At 39.8% G+C, this 12,089-nt stretch overlaps 1 protein-coding gene across 1 annotated transcript; it reads right to left on the bottom strand.

Annotated features, from left to right (window-relative positions):
• Positions 1–3,646: 3,646 nt before the first annotated feature.
• LOC110890304 (protein ROLLING AND ERECT LEAF 2) lies at positions 3,647–7,309 on the bottom strand. The gene is made up of 5 exons (XM_022137897.2): positions 7,075–7,309; positions 5,537–6,722; positions 5,237–5,412; positions 4,791–5,014; positions 3,647–4,700 (listed from the first exon to the last, which is right to left on the bottom strand). Exons 2-5 carry the CDS (start codon positions 6,663–6,665, stop codon positions 3,908–3,910), a joined length of 2,322 nt encoding a protein of 773 aa, XP_021993589.1. The 5' UTR covers positions 6,666–6,722; positions 7,075–7,309; the 3' UTR covers positions 3,647–3,907.
• Between the last annotated feature and the right edge of the window lie 4,780 nt (positions 7,310–12,089).

Below are 12,089 nucleotides of genomic sequence, written 5' to 3' on the forward strand. Positions count from 1 at the left end.
GGGTTTTGGTTGGGGTAGCGGTGGACAGCCAACAAGATTGTTTGTGTGGTACCCGCGGAAAATCCACAGTCATCCTGAGTTAACGTCTTGCTGTTTTGGATTACTTGTCAAATTTCGGGACGAAATTTCTTTCAAGTTGGGGATGATGTGACAACCCAAGATTTCAAGGCCTTTCCGTTTGCATATCATTGATCTCGCAATCCTGTTTTATAGTTCGCCTCCCATTGTATCATTTTATTAACTTTGAATGATTAAGAATTTATGTCTAGTGAGTTATTGTTTAAAGCTTTAGGTTAAGTGATTAATGGAAATTTAGTGTGACAAATAACCAGAACAATAACCTTAGACGAAACATGGGCCTTTCACCAAGGGGTCTTCCGTCATCATGAGGCCCGACGAAACATGTGTTTCGTCGGTGGGCAAGTGTTTCGTCATAAGGGGATTCGGCCAAGAACCGGTTGTGGCCCAATGGCCTGTTTAACCTATTTAAACGAGCATGAGGATTACGAAACATCTCCTTATTAAACCATAATCTATCTCTGGGAGTTCGACAGCAGCCTGTTCCTGTTTGAAGCCTTTTCGTGTATCGTTATCTTTCTTTCGCTCTAGTCAATCTACGTGAACAACACTTCCCGATTAGTCCTTGTTCTTGCAATCTAGATTTAATTGCCTGTGTGACTGATCTTGTTCTATTCGAGGTTTGATGGCATGAATGCTTTTGCAATGACAAACTAATCGGATTCAAACTGTATGGATATAAGTAGGGTTGGTTGTTAATATAAGACTCGATAGATTGATATTGAATCTGAGGAAATAGGAACATGTATGTTGTTAGATGATCTGTGTACGTCTATATTCATTGTGTGTGTTGTTAAATGTGTATGATTAGTTTAATGATTGTTCATATTCATGGTACATGTTCATTGTTAAAAGTATTAGTTGATCTGAATGGAGGAAACCGTCAAACTGTTAGCATCACACGAGTTAGTAACCGTCTGTTAGGGTTAGCGACGAAATATGTCAACTTTCGTCGCATGTCAACTTGACGAAACATGTATACTTTCGTCACTAGATAACTCGACGAAACATGTATACTTTCGTCGCATGTCAACTTGACGAAACACATGGTGTTTCTTCATAAAGTGTATTTCGCCGGGGAGGTTTTGCCTGGACAGTGGGTTACGATGTTTACATAAATTGCAACTATAATAGTGAATGACTGTGCTAGTAAAACCATGGTATCTACTGTTAACAATGTTTAATGATGATCAAGTGACATGATTTGGTTCTTACACCTAGTACACTTAACTGTTAAGTATTATTACGGAACATACACATGAACTGTGGATTGAATGAGTTATGTAACTGCTATGTGCCTTTCGAGAATCACTGTGTGAAATGCATACTGTCATTTATATGTAAACCTTGTGAATGTAAACTGATATCGCATACGTGAATACCATAGGCTGTGACTGTTTAAGTGTGAATAAGTAATTAATCATACCGAGCAAACCAAGGTGAGTTCACTGCTCTTTTTCCAAGCGTGCGTCCCGGGGAGGGACATCTGGTAAACGTTCCGGGGAGGAATGTCAGGTTAACGGGATGTTTGTTAATACTCGCATATCTATCAATCAAGTCCCTTCTACCGATTGTTGCCGGGGAGGCAACGGGGTATTAGTTAATAGCGCTATTTATGTTTGGCAACCTCACACCGTACCGGGGAGGTCGGGAGTGAACTAATGATCCCAGTCTTGACCATTGCTTTGATAGAGGCAATGGGGTTAGGGCAAACAAACTGTAAGCCATCAGCGGTAAACGAGTTATTACAACATCAAATCATCGAAATGTTTTATTCACATACCTGGTAACTAAAACGTATTAAACAAACTTTGAACTCACCAGCGTCGTCTGACACACTTGTCTGCATGCTTGCAGGTCCTTAGATTCTTGATTAAGGACTTGCTATCTGGGAGTGTTGGAGTGGTCATGGGTCAAGACTCTTGGATACTTGCTTTGTTGATCATGAACACATGTTTTGAAACAATTGATTTACAGTTTACATTATGCTTCCGCTGAACATTTACTTTGGTTTAACTTATGACTTGGATTTATATTTTGAAATGAATGGAATGTTTATTTAAATACTATGCGTAGTTCAATGTGATTAGTGGCTTGGATCCTGGTACGTCACACGTCCCGCAGTGATTCTGCATGTGGTATTTTGGGGGTGTGACAGTTTGGGTTGGGGTAGCCGGTGGGGTTGGGGTTATATTTATAGTGATGTTGACTGTTGGATTGGGGTGAACCGCTTGGCTTGGCTAAACGGTTAGATTTTAAATTGTAAATGCCCCGCTATGACATAACCAACAAGCGAATAGGAATCGGCCACATAGGATCGCTAGCCCGCCCCACGCCCGGCTTTAAACTCCCATCCCTTGGGCCTCGCCGAAACCCAAGCCCACCCAAGGTGGTGGCTTAGGCGTTTTCAGCCCACCCACGCCCCAACCCCCGTCCCATACCCCACACTCTTAACGTTCTAAATGAAAAACAATAAACGTGATATGACAATCAACTACACATGAATAAATATGCTTAAAGTAATTTTTATTCATGGTTTATTAATGAACTTTACATATTTTTAGTTAACTTACTGTGTAAAATATGAAATAGAATTTATTAATTGTATCACTGCACGATTAATTATTTTTATTTGATTCAAATCTTATATTTTATCACATATGTTATGTTATTCAATTTAGAATATATAAACACGAAATACTATATAGTTAGTTCTTGTGGTTTACACAAAGTAACAATTTAAGGTACTAATAGTTTAAAATCACTTCTTAGGGCACTAACTTTTCATTTTTTAACATGTGGGGTATTAACGTTAATTCCATAGTTAACTATTAGTACTTTAGATTGTTAGTTTGTGTAAACCATATGGACTAACTATGTAATTAATACCCCCACATGTTAAAAATGAAAAGTTTGTACCCTAAGAAGTGATTTTAAACTATTAGTATCTTATATTGTTACTTTGTGTAAATCACAAGGACTATGTAATTAACTCTAAATAAATTTTCATTAAAAGAATCTTGACTAAAGATTAATTCACTATATAATAATAATAATAATAATAATAATAATAATAATAATAATAATAATAATAATAATAATAATACAAATGGTTTAGTAAAAATAAATTGTTGGTGACTAGGCCTCGCTTAGTCAATCGATGATTATTTAGTAAGTTGTATTGAAAGACTCTCTTATGAATGTACGGTAAAAAGATTTTGAGATACCCCTAGATTTTTTGTCTAGTTCCGTCACTGCTGGCCATGCCACCCAACACCCCTTCTTTTGAAGAATTACCTTATAGACCTCACACCCGTCACATGTCGAGCAATGCCTCCAACTCAAGCCACCACACCTCGCAGTCAGTATTACTGCTGAGAGAGAATTCTCTGAACAGATTCGGTTATTTTATATTTAATGTAACATTTTAATATATAAATTAGATCAATGTGGTTACAGTTGAATTGAGTGAACTATTTAACCAAAAACCATAAATGTCTTGCATTAGTTTTCTTCTTGTACCAAGAAATGATACTCCTTCCTTGCTTGTGGTCCCATAATCAGTAAGTAGTAAAGACCAATAATGCATACAAAAGTAAAAAACATACAATGGTACCAAAAGTGTCCCAACTGGCTCATGCATCATTCTGATTTCTAATACTGACCCACCAAATGTACAAGTGGCTAATGCATCATATTAAACATCAACACACCACTTGTAACTTCAAGCCAATAAATAAGCAAAATCTAAGACCATACCATATGTCCAAAAAAAACCACAATTTTCACATGATCTTCAACATAAAACCATAAGATCAATAAACTTAACTCAACTTCCGTTTTGGCGATTCTGCGAATGCATGATGGATCTCAACCGTTGATACGAATCCCGGCACACATGGGCGTAATCCGACATAGCCCGAAAAAGCTCGGGCAACCGAATCTTCAGACTCCCTAAAGATTTATCCCTCACTTGAATACAAAGCTTTTGATGAGCTTCCATTTCATCGTCAAACTTCTTCTTTAACGTCTCAACCGCAAACTGCCTATCAGCTATCGGGTCAGGACCCGTGACCCGGTTTGGCTCCGTTTCATCTTGCGGGCCGCGTCTCATGATATACTTCTGATGCCAATCTTCAAAAGATTGACTCTTCCTCAAGAACTCCCTTCTAGTTTCTTCACATCTCTCTTTAAGCTTCATTTCTTCCTCTTGATGATTCATAATGGTTTCGATAACCGCAGCAAACGACGAAATTGCACTTTTCGCGAGCTCATCCGGAAGCTTCTGGAGAACGTCATTCCATGAATGGAGGAGCGTCTGGATCGGGGGTGTTTGAATGCGTGGTGGTGACGAGACTTTCTCCTTTAAGCTGCTTTCGATGGGCACGAGGTTTAGTTTTAGCCAGTTGTTGAGGGCATGAACATAGTTTTTTTGATGTGTTACTAGGGTTTCGAAGTGCGAGTGCCACCCTTGAACCACATGGTACAACTGAACGGTCCGCTCATAGTGGTGTTTGGTCGTTTCTTTTGGGGCTCCCGAAACATCAAGAGATTTGAGGTCTGCTACAATTGTTAGCTGGTTGTCATGGTGTTCGCACATTGAATCCCACATCTTCGACATCCTGCACGTTTTATCAAGGGTATTTTAGTCATTTGACAATAACAGTTACGCATAGCAATATCACACAATATACATACACATAAAGACTTACCCGTCAACAAGAGCAACAAGTTTTGGATATAACTGCCTATCGCGAATGTCGTTTACTTCTGAAACGGTTGAATCCAAAGACTGCATGTCAACAATGTATCGCGTATGCAAATGACTCACCGCTGCCTTTGTTTTTTCTAAAGATTCAGTAGCCGCACCACGTTTTTTCAGTTTGTTAAGTAACGACACTTTCCTTTGATACTCTAGCTTCATAAGCTCCCCGGCCTACAAAACCGCCGAGAAACCAAGTGTTAAAGATGCATAACTAACGTAAAACGGGTTGTTCTTATTTTTGGTAATATTATGCATGATTAAAGTAAAACGGGTTTTTCGTATTTTTGGTAATCTTTTCCTATATGGCAAAGTTTCAAATGTGAAATGACCATTTTACCCTTTAGTAACCGTTACAAAAAAAAAAAAAAAAAAAAAAAAAAAACTAGCACGCACCTTTACTTCTTCGTAGAGTTTTTTCTCCCACGCTAGAAGCTTATCAAGCACGGTGGCGTGTGTTTCATACTTATCTTCATCATATTCATCGTTCCCGTTTTCACCATTAGGTGCCCCTTTAAACGATTTGTTCCATGTGATCACACGCATCACTCTTGCCGCATGATCAATGTGACCTACCAAATCAAGCAAGTTAAAAACAGACGTTTCAGGTCAGGCCCGGCCCGAATGACTACTAACTAATAACTATCACACAATAATTTAGTATCGCATAAATAAAGATTATACTGGTTTTATCACCTCGATTATCTGCAAAATTGGAATGATAATGCAACCGTGTAGCCTCGAGCATCTTCGATACCTCTTGTGCACTCTCGGAAGCCTTCAAGAAATGATCATCGATTTCGCTCAAAATCTTTAACAAATTCACACTACTTGATCCAACAACCATACCACCAGCACCATTCACCACTCCTGCGCTGCTTCTCCGGTTAATATCAGGTGGTGCGGTGTTAGAATGCGCGAATTTCTTATCCTTCATTGCCACCATCACCGGTGTCTCCTCTTCCTCGGTTGTAAACCCCTCCATCACCACTTTCTCCGGTGTTTTCGGCTCCACCTGCTGGTGGTGGATGTGGTGGTTTTGAATGTTTTGATGGCGGTGGAGATGATGGTTCGGATGGCGGTGGAGATGGTGGTCCACTTCTTCTTCTTCTTCTTCCTCCTCTTCCGCATCCTTTTCATCAATAACGTCATCCTCTTCTTCACTCAAACTCGCCCCTGGTATATTATCATCAACCATAAAAAAGTAATCCCAAGGCGTCCCTTTATTCTCCGGCGGAGGCGGAGCCACCGGAGTATGAAGCATCGGCGACGGAGTCTCGTCCACCGCCCTTCCGCCACTCTTCCGCCCTCTTCTCAATCTCAACTCATTAACCTCCTCTTCTTCTTCTTCCTCCTCCTCCTCCTCTTCATCCTCCTCAAGTATAGCTCCACTATCCAACTTCCTACCCTTCTTTTTCATAACCGGAATCGCTGGCATTGTAACCGACCGCTGCAGCGGCGGAGTCGGCGTGGGCGAAAAGCTCGGCATTGGCGGCGGCACAGGCGAGTAAGCCTCAGCCTCTGCCGGATCCGGTGGCGGAGGCGGTGGGAGTGGCTGCTCCATATTCGGCGGCGGAGGAGGCGGCGGCTCCGACGCCTCCCCTCCACCGCCACCCCCACCCCCTAAATGAAGATAAACCTCTTCAGCTTCCCCTTGTGCATAATCACTCAACGCAGCCCCAGTGTTCTTCAAAGCCATTGCGTAACCCGAATGACCCGAAGCGAATGCATTTCGCGCTGTCACCGCTTCTTTCATGAAATTCCGGCGATCTTTACATCTTGAAACAGCCTCCTCATTCTCAATTTTCGATTGAGCACAACCCATTTCAATTCAACAATTTCAATTAGGGTTTCTAATTTTCTATTAAATCATAAGGGTTCCCTGCAACACAACACAGTTATTTATATCTATACAACTTATTCTACATCTTTACTTTACAGTCTTGAATTATAGCTTAGATTCAACAGCTTTTTACAGAAAGTAACACCTTTTATCAATGAATCTTTCACCTGATAAAAAACAAACAAAAAAGACTACATTTTTTTGGTGGGTTCCAATCAAGAACATGATAAAACCACAACCCCACAAAAAACCCACCTCAGATTCCATTTTTCATAACTTAAAATGGGTAAAAATGTAAACTTTTTTTGGGGGTTTAAACAGAAACCCAAAAAAACCCAACAAAATGAAAGATTTACAACATGGGTAAGCTTAAAGATCGAAGAAAACATACCTGTCGAAGATTAAAATGGTGGGTTTTGTGAAATTTAAGTAGGGTTTTAAGGGTTAGAAATCAAGAAAACTGTATAGGAAGAATGGGGAAGAGCATGGAGTGGTGGGTGGAAAAGGAGAAAGAGACAAATTTGGGGTGAGGGGGAGAACATGAAAGCACGAGACTGGCAGGGGGGGGGGGGGGGTGGTTGTAGTGTTTTGCAGGGTTTGTACAGATGAATGTGTGTCCCACGCTCACGTGATTGACGCGTGCGGCTACTCGCGTTTTTAAAATGATGGAGGATACAACGGTCACAGGTTTCGAGGTGGTTAAACGACGTCGGAGGGTGGTTATTAACTTATTATATTTAAAGTTTTATAATTAAAGTTGTATTGTAATTAGACTAAAGTAGTATTATTATATTTTAATGTCGATTTGAGTTATCTCGTCTGTGAGACAACGTTAATTACGGGGTTGTAACGGAGAGAATATGATGAAAAGATATGTCGTTTTATATGATAAAAAAATATGTCGTGTTAGAGGGTTATAATCGAGAGAATATGATGAAAAGATATGATATTAGATTGTTTTGGGTTAGAATTGTATCAGGGGTTGTAACTTGTAACGGAGAGAATATGATGAAAAGATATAATACTAGAAAAGATATGATACTAGACTCATTATTATGGATTGGGATCGTGTCAGGTTTGTCCATAGTGCTTTGTCTACATACAAGTTTTGTGGAGGGCACGTGAAACAACCATCAATCATGTCTTTGACAGTTATTATCAATATGATTATGCTCTTTTGAGGTTCACTATCCCGTTACAAGGACATGGATCAAGATCGAATATGTACAATGGTGACGATAGGTAACTCACCTCAGTCAGTATCTATATCTCTCTTTTACATACATTGGTTTATTATGATTCGGATGCTAATTTCACGTTAGAGGATGGTTAGAATTGTTCAGAATATAAAAGGTGCTGAAAAGGAAGGTGGTTATGCTTGGCACCAATAATATGTGGCTACAAATTATAAAATCACTCTTTACTTTGATGATAAGAAACTATTAACATGTGAGGTATATGTTAAATTTAACTATTTACATGTTTATATCTCACATTGTCTAAGGATTAGTGTTACCAACTTCATCCGTGATTAGACTATGAACGTGCCCTTATGTCATTCTACTTAATCAGACATTTTTTTTTTTTTTTTCAGATTTGAACCTACCACCTTGCACATTAAAATCATAGACTTTAAGTCATATCTAAATGATCTTTAGCTCTAAAAGTATCTTTTATTCAAAAAGATAGATCATAGATTTGCAAAAGAAAAGTGTTAAACATTGTTAACGAACTATTCTTTTCAAACCACACCTTCATTGTGAGACTTAGGTGCTGTTTGTTTTTTCTGCAGGAAAAGGTCTGCAGTCTGCAGACCACATCTGCAGGCATCTGCAGGAAAAGAGGTGGACCAAAGGTCTGCAGTCTGCAAGAAGAAGATGGTTTGTTTTTTTTCTACATAAACCTCTTCACACACACATTACACACACAACACACACACACACACCAGACTATTCTCTCTCTGCTTTCACCACCGCCACCACCGTCACCACCGCCACCACTGCACCACCGCCACCACCGTCACCACTACACCACCGCCACCACCGTCACCACTACACCACAGCCACCACCGTCACCACTACACCACAGCCACCACCGTCACCACTACACCACCGCCACCACCGTCACCATACACCACAGCCACCCCGTCATCTGAACCCTAACCCACCACCAACCGATCGATGATGATGATAACGATGATGTAACAGGTGTGATCTATTAGGGGTTTTGTTTCCGATCGATTTGGGGGTTTTGTTTCCGATCGATTTGGTGGTGGTGATGTATCAGGTGGCGGTGGTGGCGGGGATGTGGGGGTGGAGGTGTGGAAGAAGAGGTTTGTGCCAAGAAGAGGTAAACGTCTGCGCCAAGAAGACTTGGGTCCATGTCTGCACCAAGAAGAGGTCTCGCAGACCTTTTTTAATGAAAGGTCTGCGAGAAAACAAACAAGCTACAGACATCAAACGTCTGCGCGCGTCTGCGCGACGCAAACATAAGTGGCCAGAAGTACTTCTGGCCAAAAAAACAAACACCACCTTAGATTAATGATCTTATCACATTAGAGAGAAGCATTAGGCGGAATTGGGAGTCGGTAATAGACTTGTTCAAGAATAGACTATCGATTTGGAAGGCAAAAATTTTATCATTTGGTGGTTGGGTGACACTTATCAAATCGGTATCAAATTCCTTGCCTATATATTTTTTCTCGTTATATAGGGCCCCCGATAACGTTATCGAGGCCTTAGATCGGGTGAGGCGGGTTTTCTTTTGGGGTTGGTCTGATGAAAAAGAGAAAATGAATTGGGTTATGTGGCAAAGAGTTATATCTCCGGTTGAGTATGGGGGCCTTGGATTTGGTTCTCTTCGGGATGCGAATTTGGCCATGCTGGCCAAATGGTGGTGGCGGTACAAGGTTGTGAACACGGATTGTGGAGGAAGGTTATTTGGGCGATACACCACAACTCTCAAGATTGGAATTTCATCTTGATAAACCTTTCTTTACCGGGTCCGTCGAAGCAAGTGACTAGGTCGGTACACGATATGGAAAGGGTCGGGGTGGACATCCGAAAAAACATTATTGGAAGGGTGGGTAATGGGGAAAATACACTTTTCTAGCTGGATAAATGGACAACAGATGAGCTGTTATCTGTGTTGTTTCTTACACTCTTTAGGCTGGAAATTAATAAGTTTGCGACAGTTAATGACCAGGCGAATGGGATACGGCTGGGTGGGGTTGGGTTTGGAGATGTAACGCCTCGCTTTTTGTAACTTTCGAGATTTAACAAGTTTGTTTATACTTTCCATTTATGGAAACTTGTATTCTCGTGTAATCGCATTTCATTTCAAACGTTTTAACCCGAGACTTGAATCATAATGAAAATCCTATCTTTTTAAATGCTTGTGGTATTCATTATTCATAAATACTTGTGAATTATTCGTGATACATACATACTTAGTACCATTTACACGCAAATTCGTACTTATTTATACTTATTATACATGCAAAATACATTTATACACTCCTTTATTTACGCACAACACTTATACATTACACTTATACGCTTAAAACCAACAAAACCAAACAAAATTGGAAATTGGGCTTATGGGTCTGGCCCTCTCGTACGAATGGGCAGGCCCAGTCGTCTGAGAGCCCATTTGTCCCAAACTGCCTACTCAGCCTATAAATATCAGTCCATCCCCTTCATTTCAAACCTTCAACTTCCGAATTCTCTCTCAAGCTAACTTCGAGCATTTCACTTGGAGCTTGTCTCAGCCATTTCTAAGTGAGTGTTAGCTCACAAACATCTTATTTTCGTCTATCTTCTTCCATTTTCTTCTGATTTTCATAAACCTTTTACAAGATCCTTCACGAATCTTCACTTGGTTTATCAGATCTGCAATGGCAACTAATAGAAACTCTCAAATCATTTGAGGACCAAGTTGAAAGTGAAGTAATTCTGTTAAAACTATTTTGAACCGTCTTTCTGACTTCGAACTCAGCCGGATCTGAGGTTTTCTGAGCTCACAAGCTAAGTCAATAGCTGTGGATTCAAGTTCAAACCAATCCAGCTGGGTAGGTAATCAGTTTAAACAAAACCGAACTAATTTTACCTGGAATCTGTCCCATTTGTCCGAGGTGCAGGCCCACTCATCCGAGAGGATAACCCTCTCGTACGAGAGGGGACTCCCAGTTGTCTGAATGCATCTGTTTCACTAAGTTCTGAAGATTTCAAGTGTTGAGTGACTGTCCAGATCACTACTTTCAATATAGATGATTCTGGAATGTCAGTGTGTGTTGTGTGGGAACTTTGGTTACCAATCTAGATCCACCACCTCACTTAAACTCGTGAAACGAACACCCAAACAATCTCCTAGTCCTAGAACAAGTGAACCTCGTCCAGCCTCCGACACTTAGTTAATTATTTCTATGTCATGTTGGCACACCTGGGTTGTACATTGTTCGGTTGTTTGGTTAATTTTTACATTATGTCTTTTCCTTTCCATATTCATGACCAACCGGTCAGTTAACTAAGTTAACTGATTTGTGCTTTGGTGAACAATAACGAGGTTAAACCTCCATGCATGAATTATATGAACCTTCTGAATATTCTGGACTATTAATATACTGATATAATAACTAATAAACTTAACAGAAATCATGAACATAACTGTTTGATATTTAAAACGTTCAAACGAGACTCAGTTCACCAGACAGTCCCTTTCGTACGAATGGCCCTTTCGTTCCAGACAATATCTCGTCTGAACAGTTCGTATTTCGGTTTTCCCGCTATTCTGCTTTCCGCGTTCCTTGTGGTTGATTCTGTCGGGCAAACTAGGACCCGTAAAACCACAAAAAATCAGTGTTAGAACAAGTGCACAGACATAATATAATTTCTGTTTTATTATACTTTCGTATCATACTAAGTATTTTAAATTCTATAACTTAATCCTTCAACTCCAACTCACGCCTTCGTTTTTCTTTTAACCAACCAAACACCTTTTTCTTCGTTTCCTTGTAACGATCCATTCTATTTCGTCTCTTATTCATGCATATCAAACACTATTCTAAGGGAAGAGCACCGTTAAACACATCAAGATACCATTAGACTAAATACTTTTTGGTAATTGTATTTATGTCAATGCAGTTATTTTGCATAATAATTTTTACTTACCCTTCTCAGATTCTACCTTAGATTTGCTATTGGTGGAATTTACTGAGTATGATGATGACGACGACGACTTATTCGTAATCTTCGTTTTTCTTTTAACTTATTTTACCAAGTATTTTTAAAATTAAAATTATACTATTTTTAAGTATACATACCTTGGTATGATTTTAAAATAGTTTGGTAAAAGGCAAAAGTCACCTCAACCTTTAGATAAACCGAGAATTCATGTCTTAACATTGAT

This window comes from Helianthus annuus, chromosome 7 (genome assembly GCF_002127325.2).
Source record: "Helianthus annuus cultivar XRQ/B chromosome 7, HanXRQr2.0-SUNRISE, whole genome shotgun sequence".
In the NCBI taxonomy this organism is placed as follows: Eukaryota; Viridiplantae; Streptophyta; class Magnoliopsida; order Asterales; family Asteraceae; genus Helianthus; species Helianthus annuus.

Excerpts from the sequence above, each read along its gene's own strand:
- LOC110890304 (XM_022137897.2), bottom strand. The coding sequence starts at position 6,665 with ATGGGTTGTGCTCAATCGAAAATTGAGAATGAGGAGGCTGTTTCAAGA. Across the intron at positions 5,413-5,536 it reads CAATTTTGCAGATAATCGAG|GTCACATTGATCATGCGGCA; the intron begins GTGATAAAACCA and ends TTGATTTGGTAG. Across the intron at positions 4,701-4,790 it reads CTTGTTGCTCTTGTTGACGG|GATGTCGAAGATGTGGGATT; the intron begins GTAAGTCTTTAT and ends TAAAACGTGCAG.